Here is an 18927-nt window from a genome sequence, read left to right on the forward strand (position 1 = left end):
TCAAATAAGCTCAACGCGACCACAATCAAATGCAAATGCAAATGAACGTTCAGCACCTTCCCCTTGCAATGTAATGTGTTTTGAAATGAAAGTACTCAGAATAGGGAGGTTAGAATGAGGTGGGCACTCTCTTGTACAGTTTACTGGTGCATATATGGAACAGAATTTCTGGAAAGTAATGTATCATTCTGTATCAAAAGCCTTACAAACATTCCTGTCCCTTGATCTAATAATTCCACTCCTAGGAACCTATAACCAGACATGTTAATAATATTTCTGCACAGAGACCTTCGTCAGTCATATTCATAACAACAAAACATTGTTGATAGCTTCAATATCTGACAATAGAAGAATCTTTTCATAAAGTATGGTGCATGATGTCATAGAATCCTGTACATCCATTAAATATGATCATTAGGAAGAAATTCTAACTAAATGGGAAAACGCTAATGCTGCTGGAAATCTCAGACTAAAATTATACATATGCATGTAATACATGTGTATACAAAATGGAAATTACATACATACAGGGAGGGAGACAGGACAAAAAGATACACCAGCAAATTAACTATGTTTATGCTAGCATCTCGGTGATGGGATGGTTACTTTTCTGCTTTTTGCTTTGTACTTTCTGTGCTTTGTAGAAATACCATTTTTCAAAGTTACTCTAAAGAACAGGACGTCGCTGTTTAACAGATCTATTTGTTTCTCCATTGCCGCTGACAGCTGTGTACTCCAGCAAGCCTCTCTGATCTGGGGAGCGTCCCAGCTGATCCCTTGGGACCAGCACTCCATGAGGTTGTTTATAATAAGCATTGAACCCAAACTATTAGGGGCCTGCATTTGTTAAAATGGTGCTTTTCAAATTAATGGGGACAATGGGAGCATGAAGTGAGCAGGGGAAAGAATCTGGTCCTCACGTGCTGCCGCAGCTGTCAACTCTGAGTCCCCCATTCATGGCACATGCTGTGCTACTTCCATTGTCCTCAGCCCCAGGACTTCAGTACCCTCTGCACTAACCCCCTCAATTGAAGCCAGAACTAGTAGTCTCTGATGGCTGCCTTTCTTCCTGACGTCGTGTTCACCGGCCCTGGTTTCACTCCTCATGCCTCCAGGCCCCCATCCCTTCCTCCTGCCAGCTTCCCGGCTCCCAGCCCTGGTCTCAGCAGCCCCTGGAAGCAGGAAGGGGCTCAGTCCTCTTTCTGCTTCCATCTCTCTGAGTGCTTCCTCTGAGGATGCCTCAAGTGACAGCTCAGCATCCTCCGGAGGCCTCCAGGAAGTTTCCGAAGTGACCCTCTGCTCCAGTTCTCCTTTCTCCTCTGTGCGCTTCCACAGATGGGCCCCATATTCCTCTGCTTCTGAGATGTCACTAGTCACTTTTAGCCCATAAAGATTAATTGCCAGCATGATTTTTTTTTTTTTTTGGAGACAGAGTCTTGCTCTGTCACCCAGGCTGGAGGGCAGTGGCATAATCTCGGCTTACTGCAACCTCCACCTCCTGGGTTCAAGCAATTCTCCTGCCTTAGCCTCCCAAGTAGCTGGGATTACAGGCACCCACCACCATGCCCAGATAATTCTTTTGTACTTTTAGTAGAGATGGGGTTTCACTGTGTTTGCCAGGCTGGTCTCGAACTCCTGACCTGTGATCTGCCCGCCTCAGCCTCCCAAAGTGCTGGAATTACAAGCTTGAGCCACTGCGCCCGGCCACCAGCATGATTAGCCATTAGAGAAAAGCAAGTTAAAACCACAATAAGATGTCACTTCACACCCACTAGGATGGCTATAATAAAAAAGATATTAAAAAGTGCTAGTAGGGAAGTGGAGACACTGGAACACTCAGACATTGCTGGTAGGAATGCAAAATGGTGGATCCACCAACAAAAACAATTGAGCAGTTCCTCAAACTGTTAGACTTAAATGACTCAGCAATTCTGCTCCTAGATATATACCCAAGAATATTGAAAATATGTTTGCACAAAACCTTGTATATGAATGTTCATCGCAGCATTATTCATTATAGCCCAAAAGTGGAAACAAGCCAAGTATCTATCAACCGATATACAAAATATGGTCCATTCAGTACAGTGGCTCATTAGTCAGCCATAGAGAGAAATGATTCATGCTGCAACACAGATGAAGCTTGAGAGCATTATGCTAAGTGAAAGAAGTTGGCCCCAAAGTCCACATGTTGTATGTTTCCAGTTATGAAACATCTGGAAAAGATAAATCCGTAGACAAAAAGTCATTTAGTTGTTGCCAGGGGTTGGTTGGAGAGGGAATAGGGAGTGATGGCTATGGGTACAGGGTTTCTTTTTGAGGTATTGAGAATGTCCTGGAATTAGACAGTGGTATTGGTTTCACAACATTGTGAATGTACAAAACAGGATAAAGAATTGTACACAGGCCAGGTGTGGTGGGTTATACCTGAATTCCCAGCGTTTTGGGAGGCTAAGGAAAGGCAGATCACCTGAGGTCAGGAGTTCAAGACCAGCATGTTCAACATGGTGAAACCTCATCTCAACTAAACATACAAAAATTAGCTGGATGTGGTGGCAGACACCTGTAATTCCAGCTATTTGGGAGGCTGAGGCAGGAGGAGTGCTTGAACCTGGTAGGCAGAGATTATAGTGAGCCGAGACCTCTCCATTGTATTTCAGCCTGGGCAACAAGAATGAGACTCCATCTCAAAAAAAAAAATAATAATAATAATAATTAGCTGGGTGTGGTGGTGTATGCCTGTAATCCCAGCTACTCAGGAGGCTGAGGCAGGAGAATCACTTGAACCCGGAAGGTGGAGGTTGCAGTGAACCGAGATCACGCCACTGCACTCCAGCCTGGCCAACAGAGTGAGGCTCTCAAAAAAAAAAAAAAAAAAAAAAAAAAAGAAAAAAGAAAAGAAAAAAAGAAAGAAGAAAAGAAAGAAAAAAAAAGATAAAAAGAAAAGAGAAAGGCCAGGCACAGTGGTGGCTCATGCCTATAATCTCAGCACTTTGGAATGCCCAGAAGGGCAGATCACCTGAGGTTAGGCGTTTGAGATCAGCCTAGCCAACATGGCGAAACCCCATCTTTGCTAAAAATATTTGTTAAAAAATTAGCCGGGTGTGGTGGCAGGCGCCTGTAATCCCAGCCGCTCGGAGGCTGAGGCAGGAGAATCGCTGGAACTCGGGAGGCAGAGGTTGCAGTGAGCCAATATCACACCACTGCACTCCAGCCTGAGCGACAGAGCAAGACTCTGTCAAAAAAAAAAAAAAAAGCAGTGCTGTTTGTGTTCATGAATTTAACCTACCAGGTAGACAAACGTGCAAAGCACCAAAGCTGGAGCCTATCCCTAGACCCGAAAGGACTTTTCTGGGAAGCTGAGCACAGGCACGGAAAACCTGGAGCGACTCCATTTTCACTCGCTTGTCTGCATCACGTCACAGAGAAGATACAGTTAGTGAGTGAAATACACAGGCCTTTAAGGGCACATCACCCCTTCCTGGTCTTGCATGCAGAAAGAAAACTCGGCACAGTTAGCCTTGGAGAAAGCCCCTTGGCCTGCTTTCTGGTGTGAACCAGATGTCAGTAGCTCTGGCTACTGCCTGGGCCAGCATTTTTTCCCACTAACTGTCAATATCAGATATGAAAAATAGTGCCTTGCTCCATTTGCACAAAAATAATTAACAGTATATATTTTATTGAAGCATTGAAAGAGGGTTGGAGAAAGGGAGACTTAGCCACCTGCTCACACCACACCTTTACACCTCTGTTGGACTCTCTGGGGTTCAGAGTTCCGCCCTCCCAAGTCCCTTCTCTGTGGCTCCAACACCAGGAGTTCCTTCTTCAGGCTTTGTCCCACCCCACAGAGACCGCCCTGTGGGCTCTGCTCTGTTTCTCACTTCCAAGAAGAGCATGCGGCCAGCGCGGTGGCTCACGCCTGTAATCCCAGAGCTTTGGGAGGCCGAGGCGGGTAGGTCATGAGGTCAGGAGTTCAAGACCAGGCTGGCCAACATGGTGAAACCCCATCTCTACTAAAAATGCAAAAATTAGCCGGGCACAGGTGGCTGCCTGTAACCTCAGCTACTCAGGAGGCTGAGGCAGAGAATTGCTTGAACCTGGGAGGCAGAGGTTGCAGTGAGCCAAGATCACGCCCCACTGCACTCCAGACTGGGCGATAGAGTGAGACACCCTCTCAAAGAAAAAAAAAAAAAAAAAAAACATGTGTGCAAGTCCTGGCCCTGTTATTTGTTAGTCCTGCAAACTAGGCCTGTTCCATAAACTTCTCTGTGCCTCAGTTTCCCCATCTGTAAAGTGGGGATAATAGGACTTCCTTTGAAGGTCTTTGTGGACATCAAATGAGCCAATACTAGCCTAGAACGGTGCCTGGCACACAGCTCTTTGGAAGTTGCCTGCTGTTATTAGGCAGAGCAGGTTGGTAACAAGCGTCTGTTAGCAGAGCAAGGTTTAGGGTCTGCTCTGTTTGACAAAATTCCCCCCAGGGCAGGCACTCAACATGTGCGGAAGAAACTGTGTGACAAGCTCCTGGAGGCCAACTGGCAGCCTTCTCGGGCTTCCCCCTCTTTCCTGTGGTGCAGGCGAAGTCCCCAAGTCCAGGACTGTCCGGTGCACTGTCTACACTGCCTCTGGGAAGGGGTGAGCCAGAGCCTGCCATGGTGCCTGGGTGGCTGGTGAAAGGCCACATGTGGAGGGAGACCAAAACCACACTTTCAGCTGTGGCCGGACCAGGCACTGGTTTCTGAGCCAAAGGCAGCCACGTGCCTTCGCCTCTCCCATGAGGGAAACACCCTCTCTCTGGAGTAGTTGGGTGGGAACGCCGCCCTCCTGGCAGCTCCAGGCTGGATGGCAGCCAGCTGAGCTGGCCACACTAGACCCGCTCCCTGGGCCCCGGCTACTCCTACAGACAGGGCAGGGTGTATCCTGACGTTGGGCCTTTGATCAGCTTTGCATTGCAGATTGTGCAAGGGGGTCCCGGCTCAGCCAACCCATGGACCCTTGCATTGACTGACCCCATTCCCAAGGCATCTCTTCTCTGCGTCCTAAGTCCTGCCAGGTGTGCTGGCCCCGGCATGGCAGGAGAGGGCATGAACCTGACAGCTCTTAACGTCTCACAACCATGGTGCACCCAACGTCCCCCTCAAGGCACCCATAGATTCCCCACTCCCCCTGGAGCAGGGCTGACTGCCGGGCTATTTGAGTGGGGACCTGGTGGGGTTGACATAGGCCCTGCTTAGAAGAGCCCCTGGCTGCAAGACGGCAGAGTTGGACTCAAACCACGCAGCCCTCTGCCGGGGTCTTCCCGATACAACTCTCTGTTTCCTGAGATGGAGACCCAGGCTCCCTGTCAAGCAGAGCTTTTCAAGCTGCTGAGGTGAGATCAAAGCTTTCCTGCCCAGTGGTAGGTGATGGCGCTGACCTCTCTCGAGGAAATGCAGCATTTGCTGGGTGTGGGCAGAATGCGTACTCCTAAGTCACGTGGGTGGCACTGAATTGCAGCCCTGTCTTTTGATGTCCAACCTCCGCCCAGGTCCATTTACATAGTCAAATCCTGTCCTCTTTCCTGAGCACAAAGGCCCCTCCCCTCCCTGCTGAGGCTGCTCTCAGTTCCCAAGGTGCCCAGCACACCTGCCCAAAGCATCAGGTGGAGACTCAGCTGTTGTCCCCTTGCCTGCCAGAGGGGGCCTGGGAGGAAGCACTGCTGGGGCTCAGGCAGGATGAGGTCAGGGGACTTGGGGATCTGAGGGGCCACGGGGCACGCATACTTTTCCCATGGACTTTGCTAGGGCAGGAGAGGGAGTGTGCGGCTTCCTTCTACAGTCACATCTAGAGCAGGGTGGCTCCACGGCCCTGCCCCGTCAGCTGCACTTCTCAGGGTCCCTGAGGCTCGATAGGCTTCCAGGCTGGGGGACAAAGCCTGCTCCCTCTGGAGCTGCCGGCGCAGCCCTCGGCCTGGGACTGCCTACTGCCTGCCTTTGCCGTCTCTGTCAGGCCACGGCCACTCGGCAGGAAACAGAGAAAACGAACGGTGGTGGGGTTTGTTTTTCGAGAAGTTCAATCTCTGTGCCTTAAATGACTGGCTTTTTTTTTTTTGAATATGCCCTTCCTGCTTTTTTTGGTGTAAAGGCTGCTTTCCTTCATGAAATGAGGTGTTGGAAGTGACAGTCTGTTTTCATTCCTTTAGTTAGTTTTAGGCCCCGTGAAGCCTCGCAGGCGTGCGGCAGGTCTGCAGGCACAGGGTGGCCCACAGCGGCCAGTGCAGCCTGGCTTGCAGCAGGGGCTGCTCCCCGCCCTGAGCAGGGGAGAAAGGGGAACCCTGAGCCCAGGGCTTGTCTGCCCAAGGGGTGGGGCTCCTGGCATTTGCAGCCCAGCAGCCTCAGGATGGCAGGTTGCCAGGCTTCGGCTAAGAGGACAGCGGACATCTGTGGGCACCACAGTTCCCTCCCTAAGGAGCGGATGCTGCTTACCCATCATGGATCTGCAAGTAACTCAGTACAGACAAGGCTTCAGAGAGAAGAGGTGGAGGAAGGAATACGGGAGCTGGCCTGGGCCCCAAGAGTTTGCCCCCGGCCAGCATGTGAACCAAGAGCTCAGGATCTCTGCACCCTGTCTACCCCCGGAAAGCCAGGGCTGTAGCACCAGAGCTGCTCCAAGGTCTCTCCAGCTCTGGCTGCGCCTCACTCTGACCCTAGATGTTAAGATGCTCACAGCGTGGAGTCAGAGAGACCCATGTCCTGTGTCTGTAATCTGAGCAACCACAGAACCTGGTCGGAGAGCGGCGGTGAAGGTTAACAAGATGCCGTCCCAGAAGCCCTCGGCTCAGCCAACACCAAGCAGCCAGGACAAGGTCCCCCTGGGCCAGGGCAGAAATCCAAGTAATCTACATGGGTGGGGTGGAGTCAGACTGGGCTTGCAGATGCCTAAGAGAATCTTCCTGCCACTTCTAAGGCCCTGGCGGCAGCAGGTCCCCATTGGGGAAGTCCAGCCAGCCTGGGCCTGCGTTCCTTCCCCTGAGGCATGAGAGGGGGGCACAGGAAACCAGTCTTCAGAGGTGGGGCTGCAGACCGCCAGCACAGGCCAGCACCCAGCCGTGAGCGGGGCTGCTTTCCAGTGCCCCAGCTGTCCCCGTACACACTCTGGCTCCCCTTGCTTCCGCCTCTAACCCCCCCAAGGCTACATGCACGCCCCACTGGACTGGGGGCAGGAGAGGTTGGGCAACACAGGCTGTTGGTCTCAGCTGCAGCCTCGGGGGCAGACGGCCGTGGCTTTGACTGTTGTCACTCAACCTGCCAGGTCCTCAGATTCCTCATCTGCAAAGTAGGCCTTTTAACAGGACCTGCACTTTAGGTTGTGGTGAGGATGAAATGGGCCAACAAATGCTTAGCACAGCGGGTCCCAGCCGTGAGTCAGTGTTCAAAACAGGTCTGGGCTCCCCGCCTACTTCCCCTCCTGCCTGGAGAAGGGCAAGGCCCTGGCTGTTCTGGGGAACACTTCTGCTAGCCCAGGGATGTTACCTGGAATGTCTAGGTGGACACACCCTTCCCCTGACTACGCTGTGGCACTGCCCGAGGCCCCAGTAAAATGCTTGGACCAAGAGCTGCCGGGTAAGGGCGTCCTTCAGATACTGGACTGGACGGGGGTTCTAGAAAGGAACCTTCAGCAAGAGGCTGGTTCCTCCATGTCAGCACAGCTGGCACATTCAGAAACATCCCCAACCGGGCAGTGGGAGGAGGTGATGGTGACAGAGACCCAAACTGAGGGGTGGGGGGTGGAGAGCGGTCACAGCTGAGTGCTCAAGACAGACAGAAGGGGTTGCTCGCTGGTGGTAATGGTGACTTCCTCTGCTCTCAGGCCCCCAAAAGCAGCTTCTGAGTGAACGGAAGGTCCTTTCTCGATTAAACCCACCCCATATTCTTGGGTCGCCAAACGGAGCTTCTCTAGGGGCCCAAAGCCTGGGTGCTCCAGGAAGGGTCCCTCTGGCCACCTCTGCTCTTCCCAGGGTTTCCGAGCTGGGCGTCACTGAACTGCTCCAACACACCCACCTCCACAGAGCCCTGAGCTTCCTCCTGGCTCAAAAAGCCAGACCCCCTTCTCTCGGTCCTCAGATCCCAAGGAAGCCCCAGGCACCACACAGCTCACGGGAAGCTGGGGTGTCAGATCAGGCCTGAGTGGCTCTGACAGCTCCCAAGCTGCAAAACCTGCCATGAGACCAGGTCCCTGAACTCCAAGGCCAAAGTCTAAGGCCAAGGTCCGCGACAGGGTGGCGGGGAAGTGTGCATGTCACGTCACTCTGTCCTGTGACACAAGAACAACCCATGCCACTGCTGGAGCCCTTGGAAGCCCCTCCGTCATCTCTGTGCCCGGGGAAGGAGCAGGTTGTACTCACAGCACGCAGAGGGCGTATGCCCGGGAGATGGACTCGCTGGCACGCACGAGGAAGCTCCCGTCCTTGCCCGTCCTGGAGAGCAGCTCCTCCGCCTTGGAGCGGGTGATGTTGCCGTGGTTCCAGCAGGGGACCATGGCGGGCGCGGGGCTCCTCGGCCGGGCCGGCCGGCTGGCACCCCCAGGACCCACACGCCAGCAAGGGGAGCGGAGGCCCCTCCGCTGCAACCTGCCGCCTGTTGCCTCTCGGTGGCCTCGGCTGCTGCCACCAGCTTAACTGACTGACTTCCTGTTTCAGGCGTTCAGCGAGGGAAAGGAAACTGAGCTGCGGAGAAACTTCCTCATTACAGAAGCCAGGCAAGCGCGCGCGAGACGGAGGCAGAGACGGGGCGGGGGGGCGCTCCGGCCGTCCACCGTCCGCCACGCCCCGCCACGCCAGCCGCGGCTCTCTCGCCGGCTCGCTCCTTCCCGGAAACAGGTCACAGCCCACAACTAACGGGTCCAGGGGCAGCTGAAGTCCCGCTGGGCAGAATGACTGGCTCCGGAGACGCAGGAGAGTCGTGGCCGGCTTAGGAAGAAGCGTGGCCTCGCAGGTGCGGGTGGGCCAGAGGACGACCACGTGGGATGCCACGCCCTAGACAGGCCTCCTGAGCCTTCTGCCCTCCCCCAGGGCTTTTCAAGGCCAACCCGGAACCCCCAAAACACCCAAGGGGGCACAGCTTTTCAACTGGGGCTACGGCCTGCTCAGGACAGGGCAAACTTGAGGGGGCGGGGCATAGTCGAGCCCCGCCCCGACCCCCAGAGGCACCGACCTGCCGGAGGCTAGGAGGCCTTGGGCGCCACCAGCCAAGGGCTCCGAGGTCCAGGTGATGGCTCTGTGACCCCGCTACACTCGTTCCCAGGGGCCGGCAGGTGCTGCATGGCAGCACAGCTCTGATCCCTGAAGTCTGGCTTGGAGACACACAAAGGGAGCTTGGAGGGGACGTGGACTGTTTACAGCGGGAACACAGGCTGGGTTTTCCCCTGAGCGTCTCCAGAAGGCTGAGGAAGCAGGCTCTGGGAGACCACCACAGCCCCACAGGGCGGGCTGGCCACCTGGGCAAGGATGACACCGGCTCTGAGTCCTGCATCTCAGCAGTCCAGGTGGCCGGTCAGACTGTGCCTCCACCAAGGCTGGGCATGGCCATGTTCGCCCACTGCTCAATGGGGAGCTGCCTCTCCAGGGACCGCCATCCAGGACCAGGAATTTCTGAGAGCTCGGTGGTAGACACCCATCCCTCAGCCCCCAGACCTCGGCGCCCTCCGTCCTTGGGTCAGGACTACCAAGGGCAAAGGGGCACGTGTTGACCTGCTGCACAAGGCTTGCCCCACACATCCCACATCCAGGCCTTGCCCTCCAGGACAGGACAGCAGACCCCCTCCAGGAGGGGGCACCAGCCAGAGGGTACCACCACATTCAAGCTGTGGGAACCTGGTCAAGTTTCTTCTCTCTCTTGGCCTCTGTTTCCTCTTGTCTAACTTGAAGGGCGTAGCTTGTAAAGGAGCTCACATGTGCCAAGGGGCTCAACGTGCGCCACACTGATGGTCGTCCCAGAACAGGGGCCCCAGCACCTCCCACCTGTATCGGCACGCATGGCAGGCCACTCTGTGGGGCAGACAAAGCACTCCCACTCAAGAACCTCTGGCCAGGCCTGGAGCCAGGCGTGGGGATACAGTAGTGATGGGAGCCGGCCTCCACACTCCGCGCCTCTGGGAGCGCACCACCTCTGCAGCAGCCCAGCATGGACGCCTCTCATTCCCCACCCGCACCTTCACTCCACGCCTGTCCACCCCCTTCTTCTGGAGTCGTCTCCTATGCTCCCATCACACCCTTCTCACTTCTCTGCTGGCCTCCACCAACATCCATGAAGCCCTGAACCACGCCACCAGGAGGATCCATTCACAATACTGGTCCCTTCACGCCTCCAGCCACTCATTTCTAGAGACCTCTACCATGCCAAGACTGCTCTACTTAGAAAGCTTCCCCATGCGCTCAGCCCCTATCTCTCACACCTGTCTTCCCACGGCCCTTACCATTCCTCCCAGCGAGATCCCTGGCACACACACCACATGGGCATGATTCACGAATTTGTAAGGCCCACTCCATCTTTGCTTCCTCTTCCACCTGATGGCCTGATCTATCCAGCATGATCAGCTGCCTTGTCTCCCACCCTTCTGCCCCCCACATTCAGGAAATCCCAGTATCTAGATCAGGGCTGCCCTTTTGGTGGATGGATTTTTTTGTAGGGCTGCAGTCAATATAAATAATTTAAATGTATTACAAAATTCACGAACTCATGTGAGAGACAGTGTCTTATCAATGAAGACTTCAAATAATGGCAAGAGAGTGGCCAGGGGCAGTGGTTCACACCAGTAATCCCAGCACTTAGGGAAACTGAGGCAGGTGGATCGCCTGAGGTCAGGAGTCCATGACCAGCCTGGCCAACATGGTGAAACCCTGTCTCTACTAAAAATAATAATTTTAAAAAGCAGCCAGTTGTGGTGGCTCACGTCTGTAATCGCGGCCACTCAGGAGGCTGAGGCAGGAAAATTGCTTGAACCTGGGAGGTGGAGGTTGCAGTGAGCTGAGATTGTGCAACTGCATTCCAGCCTGGGCGACTGAGCAAGACTCTGTCTCAAAATAATAATAATAATAATAATAATAGCTAGAGAGGCAGCAATTACGTGCATGCTCAATGTCCTATCAGTTCACCTGAAAAGTCCTCATGATGCCCCCATCTTCTCTCCCATGCCAGTCCAGTAATCACCTCCTCACCTCCTTGTGCCTTTTTTTGTCAAATGCACCATTCCTGACTGATTTGGGACCTTGTACAGAGAGATGAAGGTATTACACTATAAAATTTGGAACAGTACCTTTTTTTCACAATGCCTCCGCTGCTTGTAGGGAGACACCATAAACCTTCTGGCCCCTGCATTTCCCTGAACCCATTTATCTCCTGCTGGCGGCCTCATTACTGGTGATGTCGCTCCATTCTTGTGCAGCCCAAGACTTCGGCTTCCAGTGATTTTCTTCAAGGACTGTTTCTTTGCTTTGTAAATAACCACAATGCCTGTCCTGCCCAGAGCATGCAAGAAAATGTTCAGTCAGTCATCTTCTTGTCATGTTAAATTTACTGTTCCAGGCTGGGCACAATGGCTCACACCTGTAATCCCAGAACTTTGGGAGGCCAAGGCAGACAGATCACCTTAGGTCAGGAGTTCGAGACCAGCCTGGCCAACATGGTGAAACCCCGTCTCTACTAAATATACAAGAATTAGTCAGGCATGGTGGCTCACGCCTATAGTCCCAGCTACTCCTGAGGCTGAGGCAGGAGAATCACTTGAACCCAGGAGGCAGAGGTTGCAGTGAGCAGAGATCGTGCCATTGTACTTCAGCCTGGGCGACAGAGCGAAACTCCATCTCAAAAGAAAAAAAGGTACTGTTCCAAATTTTATAGTGTAAATGTAGAACCACGCATCTTCCAGGCATATTCTCTTGAATGTTTCAGTTCATATTCACTGCATTTCTACCTTGGGATCCTGCTTGATGATGACTGCACCCCTGCCCCCCCCACACACAAGAGCAGCCCCTCTCTCCAGGGATGTCTGCCTGCATCTGGCATGGCAGGATCCCTGTGGAGAGCTCAGCATCACCCCGTGGGTGGGGGTGGGAGACGATGCTGATGGGAAGAGCCCATGGGTGTATGGGTGTTGTGGAGCAATGTTCTCGAAAGCCATTGGAGGGGGCGGCTGCCTGACAGCTGGACAGGAGCCTCCAGAAGGGATGAGGGACTGCCAGCTGCTGCTGGCAGGGGTGAGGAGGCCCAGGCCACCTGCCACTATCCTTGCTGTCTTCAATGCTCAGGGTCACTCAAAGGATGGAGTGGCTGCGCCCAGGAGCCCAGCCACAGGGCCCCAGAACGATTGCATAGGTGTGAGTCAATGCATTCCTTGGAGCATCTGGTCAACTTCACCCATGGGGCAGAGGCTTGGAAAGCAGCCGAGAGGAAGAAGTGGGGTGAGGACTCACTCATGTGAGCCTAGGTCCAGACTGGGGCACCTGCCCAAAGGCATTACCAGTCCTGGCAAGCCCCAGGCCCCATCAGGGGACTTGAACAATTTCTGAGAAAACAGGGCAGTGAGAAGCATCAGGGTGGTCTGGCAGGCACCTGGTCTTGGGCAGTCAGTCAACTCTAGAAGCTCCAGGAAGAACAGACACACCTCAGTGTTGAAGAGGAGAGCTGACGGGGCAGGGCCACGGCGTAGGAATGATTCTGCTTTGGAAGCCTCGAGTGGGGGCAGGTCACAGGAAGGTTTGAGTCTCAGGACAGGGCAGGCTGGGAGAGAGGGACCATGGAAACACCACAACGTTTCTTGTCCAGGGGTCCTTCCAACGTGTAAACGAAACAGAATGGATGGTCTGAGAAGGGGCTGGCCCAGGAGAGGGGAGGCAGAGGTAAATATATTATATATATATATATATATATATATGTACATTACATTATACATATTGTATATATTATACATTATATATATACTAGATATCTACTATACAATGTTAGTAGATATACAATAAATTTAAGCATTTGTCACTGTACTTCCCTTCCCCTCCTTGTTCATCAAAGCGCTTTAGTACACCCCAGGGCTCCCACTCACCACCAGCCTGGATAGAGAGATAGATATCACTCACTGCTTGGGGTGCAGAGAGTGAAAGTGCTCACTCACCGGTGCTAAAAGCAAAGGGAACAGTGATGGTTAATTTTATGTCATCTTGGCTGGGCCACAGGACCCAGATGTTTGGTCAACATTATTCTAGATGTCTCTCTGAAAGTATCTTTTAGCTAACATGAACATTTAAATCAGTAGACTTTGAGTAAAGCAATTCCTGTGTGTAGGCCTCACCCAATCAGCTGAAGGTCTTCATAGAAAAAGATTGACTTCCCCCAAAGACAGAATTTGCCAGTAGATTGCCTATGGACCCGAGCCACAGTGTCAACTCTTCCCTGGGTCTCCAGCCTGCCAGCCACTCTACAGACTTTAGCCTCGACCATCCAATGAGCCAATTCCTGTCTATCTATCTATCTATCTATCTATCCATCCATCCATCCATCCATCTATCTATGTAGCCATCTATCTATCCATCCATCGATCTGTCTCTCCATCCATCCATCTATCTATGTAGCCATCCATCTATCTATCTATCCATCCATCCATCTATGTAGCTATCTATCTATCTATCTATCTATCTATCTATCTATCTATCTATCTGCTTCTCTGAAGAACCCTGATTAATAGAAGGGCAAATACTTGACTGTGAAGTTAGAAAGTTGCTCACTGGCTGGCATAATCAGTAGTGAACTTCCCTCACCCTCAGTCCTGATAATAGGACATCTTGGCTGGAGAAGGGACCAGTCACTCACAGGGAGCCTCCTGGGATCAAGCACCACTGTTCCCTTTCCAAGGAGCCCAGGGAAGGTGGGTCAGCCCCCCGGCTCCTGCTTTCTGTCACTGGGGAAAACCAGCGGGGAAAACCAGTCAAAAGCAGGAGCCAGCACCTTGTTCACAGCTTGTTAAGAAGGATGAATGCTCTCCTCTGTCCTGAGAATTTGCCCTGCCCACATCGGCCCCTCCCAAATCAAAGGCCAAGGTCACTTACTGAGATGGTGGGAGAGGAAGGCAAGTCCCAGCCCTTGTCTAGGATGAAGTGAGACCGTCCTACTGGAGACGCCTGGCGGAGCTGGAACACTCCCAAACCTAGCAGATCATGCTCCCTGATCGTCCGCCAGGAAAGGATTTCTTCCCATCCAGCTCTCTCTCTCCCCACCCAGGCTTCTCTCTCTCTCTCTCTCTCTCTCTCTCTCTCTCTCGCATTCTCTCTCTCTCTCTCTCTCTCTCTCTCTCTGTCCATTCCTCTGTCTCCACAGTTATTGTTGGAGCTCTGTCAAGATATCAGGCTCCGCTGGCCTGCCTTTCCACTTTCCATTTCCAGTTCCATTTCTGCTACTGGTATCTTGACCTCTCCAGATCCACCCAGGCCCTGGCAAACACACATTACATTCAGATTTGCAGAGCTAGTTGCCGCAGTCCTCTGAATCTCTGACTGACCTCGCCAGATCCATCCATCTACGTGGCCCCATGGCTTCCTGGGGCCTGGTGCATCCCCAGCAATGGGAAGGTGAGGTCTCAAATCACAGCACCCTCCACCCCATTCCCTGCTCCGTGCCTGTGATAGCTCCATGTTAGTACTGTAAGTCAGACTCTGAATTAGACACACAGGAACAAGGTTGGGGTCCAAATCTCAGCTTTACCACGAATATTTAGCATCTCTGGATCGGTTTGCCTCTCTGTAAAGGGATAGTGACACCTGTTGAAGAATGTCCGTAAAGTTATGTAACATTCCTGGCACCAGATAGGTGCTCATGATGAGGCGGGTCTCCCAGGCAGCCCCCTGACCAGTGCCTACAGGGCAGAGCTTCTGTGGGCTCCAGTGGGCAGCTGGCATCATTGACCTTTGGCCACTGGTTTAACAACCCAATTCTAGAAAAGAACCCTTTACCTGCGCCTTGTGACTCCTGGCCAGCAGGTGGTGCTGCACTCTGCCCACACCTGCCCCCATCCCCCCACCCTCCCCACCCTGCCACGACCTTTCCCCCACTCCTTTTCCCCAGGGACCAGAGCCAGGAACACCACTGTTAGGTACAGGGGTGACTCCCAAGGGGTCCAAGGGCCCATGGAATCCATAATTGTGCTTAAGGACATCTGTGAATACTGAAGGCCCGGCAGCAGGCATCTCCTCTTTCACTGAAGATGCCAGAATATCAAATGGGCCTGAACAAAAACAAAGAAAATCAGGATTGACTTTGGGAAGAACTGGGTAAGAGGAAACCATGTCTGAAAAGCCAACATGTGTCTCTTGTCAAGATCCTTAAGGCCAGGGGAAAATATTCATAATACAATCTTAGTGAAAAATCAAGGCCGGGCGCGGTGGCTCACACCTGTAATCCCAGCACTTTGGGAGGCTGAGGCGGGCAGATCACCTGAGATCAGGAGTTCAAGACCAGCCTGGCCAACACAGCAAAACCCCGTTTCTACTAAAAATCCAAATATTAGCCAAGTGTAGTGATGGACACCCATAGTCCCAGCTACTTGGGAGGCTGAGGAAGGAGAATCGCTTGAACCTGAGAGGCAGAGGTTGACCTTAGTGAGCTAAGATCGCACCACTGCACTCCAGCCTGGGTGACAGAGCGAGACTCCATCTCAAAAAACAAACAAACAAATCAAGAAACCAAGTGGGAGTATGATTCCAACTATGGACAAACCTCTATCTGGGAAAGACACTGGAAGCGAAGATGACTGAGTTAGGCAGCATATCCATGAGCAATTGTTTTTCTTCCATCTGCTCTTCTAGCTTTCCTTTACGGACCACCTACTACTCTGTCATAATAAAAACTAAATAAATAAAAGGAGAACTCCGACTCGAGGTAATGTGTGTAAAATCCTGCTGGAAGAGTTGGGCTTTGTTTGAATGGCCGGCTGTATCCTGTGTTAGATATAGTGAACTCCAAGTCTCTCTTCAAAGAATCACTATGTCAGTATGTTCAGTTTTTTGTCCTCCATTTAATTTCCTTGTAGTTTCAGTAAACAAACTTTTCCACCTGTTCTAATCAGTAGTTTACATCTGTTCTCCTGGTGCCCTGCTCCGTCCTGACTCATCCCAGTCACCTGCCCCAGTCCCCTGCTCCAGCCTGACTCATCCCCAGGTCACCTGCTCTGGTCACCTGCTCCGGCCACCTGCTTTGACCCTTAGTTACCTGCTCTGACCTGTCCCCATAACCGTCCTTCCCCCCAAACTACCCACCATGCCACTCCAGCTCATACCCCTGCTCTCTTTAAAATAGCCAATCGGAATTAGCCTAGACTGTGCCGTCTAACCCTAGCCAACAGATGAATGACACAGCAGCAGGGGCTACCTCCATCAGAAATAAGAACCCCTTCCCCTCCCCTGTCCAGGTGTGTGCTCGCCATTGCTCCGTCTGTGAGCTGCACCCTTCTATAAAAGTAAATTGCCTTGCTGAGGAAATTTATATTCAAGTGCTACTTCTTTTGCGGCACCGACAATTTAGATATAACACCTGGGAGACTCTTCCCGTATCATTCCTCTCACATTCCTAAGAAAGAGACCAACGTTTCTCTCCTTAATCTTTTTTTTTTTAATTGAAAAGTAACATGTACACATAGTAACATGTTATTGAACTTGCTCAAAAGAGTTTACAATGAAAAGTAAGTTTTCCTGCCAGCCCAGACCCCAGATCCATTTCTCCAGGGCCAATGTCTTGTGTAGTCTTTCAGTGTTTTCTGTGTATAGACAACCCTGTTTTTGCAAGGCCTCCTTTTTGAAATACTCTATTACGTGCCTTTCATTTTTCACTTAGTATTTCTGGACTTTTCATGGAGCTTGTTTATATCTACCACATTCTTTTAAAGATGTCTACTATTTTATATCATAATGTGCATTTTACTAGTCTCCTATCCCTGGAAACTTAGATTCTAGGTTTTTTTTTTGTTTCTTTTTGTTTTTGAGATGGAGTCTGGCTGTGTTGCCCAGGCTGGGGTGCAGTGACGCCACCTCAGTTCACTGCAACCTCCGCCTCCCAGGTTCAAGCAATTCTCGTGCCTCAGCCTCCAGAGTAGCTGAGATCACAGGCACCCACCACCATGCCTGGTGATTTTTTGTATTTTTAGTAGAGACAGGGTTTCGCCATGTTGGCCAGGCTGGTCTCAAACTCCTAACCTGAAGTGATCCACCTACCTTGGCCTCCTAAAGATTCTTTTTTAGTTAGTTTATCTGCAAGAAAAATTTCTAGAAGAGCAATTAACGTTCAACGGCTGTATGCATTTCTAGTTTGGATTAGTTATGCTATATTGTCTAAGTGGTTGCACCAATTTACACACCTCCTGTAGATGATAACTGGGGCTTAATATTTTCTTAAACTCAGAGGGGCGATTCTGGAGTCTCTTACTTTAAGAAAGTGACATGGATAGATGAAAACCCTACTTATGAAACAGGTTTTAACAAGCCCTGGGGACTTTTATGTCAAAGGAATTCTTTACATTCATTACAATATTGATTTAAGCATGAGCTCTCCCCTTGCATGTGAACTTTTAGGAAAAAGTATAAATGCATTCCCTTTCTAGAAAGCTGTCTGGATCTGTCTCTTGCACTGAACAGGAAGGGCCAAGCCCATGACCTCTTGGTAGGTTTGTCGCAGTTAAGCCCACACCTGGATGTGAAGCCAGGCAGGCCTGCGATCCCCACCCCCACCACTGCGATGCGATCCCCACCCCCACCACTGCGATAGCCCGGCCCTGCCCTGTGGCGGGCGCCCTTGTTGCCACAGCAACCACCCCTCTCCTGGCTCTCTGTCCCCAGAGTCAGATTTTACCAATTCTAGGGACAGCAACTCTCAGCAAGACGCCCCTGAGCCAGACCCTGAGCCCAGCCATCGCCAGCACTGGCCAGTCTACCACGGTCTCAGCTTCATTCCCAATAGAACCTGCAGTCTAGCATGGTCTTCCCCCTGCCCACTCCTCCTGCTTGGCCCAACTGGGTCTCAGGAAGCCCCAGCTTTTCTTAACTGCATCCTGACCAGCTCCTAGAACTATGGGGAAACTCTGAAATGCCTCTCCCCTCTTGCCCTTCCAGCCACTGTCCCTGCCACCACCCCCACCCGGAAGCATCACCTCTTCCCTGGACCATTCCAGCCTTGCAGGCTACCGAAGCACACGTCTTTCTCTGACACTCGCAGCATATGAGCACTCCTCTACCCCCCACCCCACCGGCCCTGCCCTAGCCTGCACAGCTGGCCTGCTCTTCTCCTAGAGCCTTTTCCTATCACAGCTCACGCTGTTTTGTGTGCACCTCGCTTCTCCCCTCCTTGGAGTCTCACCTCCAGGAGAATGCAGCTTTGTCTTGTTCGTTGTGCCCTGCAGCAGTGCCCAGCCCATGCTGCCAGGCCGTACACACCTGTCTCTGTCAGCTCAGGCTGCCGTAACTAAATGCCATAGACTGGATGGCTTCAACACAGGCATTTGCTTTTCACAAGTCGAGGCTGGAAGCCCAAGATCAAAGTGCAGCATGGTCACGCTCTGAGGAGGGCTCTCGGCCTGGCTTGCGGGTGGCCGCCTTCTCACCAGGTCCTCCCGTGGTCTTCCCTCCTCTGCTCCTCTTTTTATATGGCCACCAACCCTGTCAGGTTAGGACCCCATCCTTATGACCTCATTTAACTTGAATTACCTCCTAAAAGCCCAATTTCCAAATACAGTCACACTGGTCAGGGTTTCAGCATATGAATTTGGGGGGGGGGAACATAACTCAGTCCATAGCAGTACCCAGTAAGCATGTGTTGAATTCATGACAATGGCCAGTACCATCTACCAGCTAACGTGGGAAACGCTGCTATGCTCTCTACACGAGTTGCCTCACTCAATCCTCATGGACAACCCACAAGGGAA

The 18927-nt window shown here is 52.1% G+C and overlaps 1 protein-coding gene across 5 annotated transcripts in view; it reads right to left on the minus strand.

The window, feature by feature from the left end:
* Positions 1-9094, minus strand: part of INPP5D (inositol polyphosphate-5-phosphatase D) — a 148165-nt gene extending 139071 nt beyond the window's left edge. For all 5 annotated transcript variants that reach the window (XM_032277884.1, XM_032277881.1, XM_032277883.1 and 2 more), the window contains exon 1: positions 8381-9094. In XM_032277884.1, the coding sequence (XP_032133775.1) occupies positions 8381-8514 (134 nt within the window). In that variant the 5' untranslated portion in view covers positions 8515-9094. The remainder of the gene's footprint in view (positions 1-8380) is intronic.
* Positions 9095-18927: the final 9833 nt, after the last annotated feature.

The sequence above is a fragment of the Sapajus apella genome, unplaced genomic scaffold (assembly GCF_009761245.1).
Source record: "Sapajus apella isolate SASKATOON/1434 unplaced genomic scaffold, GSC_monkey_1.0 scaffold10, whole genome shotgun sequence".
Taxonomy (NCBI): Eukaryota; Metazoa; Chordata; class Mammalia; order Primates; family Cebidae; genus Sapajus; species Sapajus apella.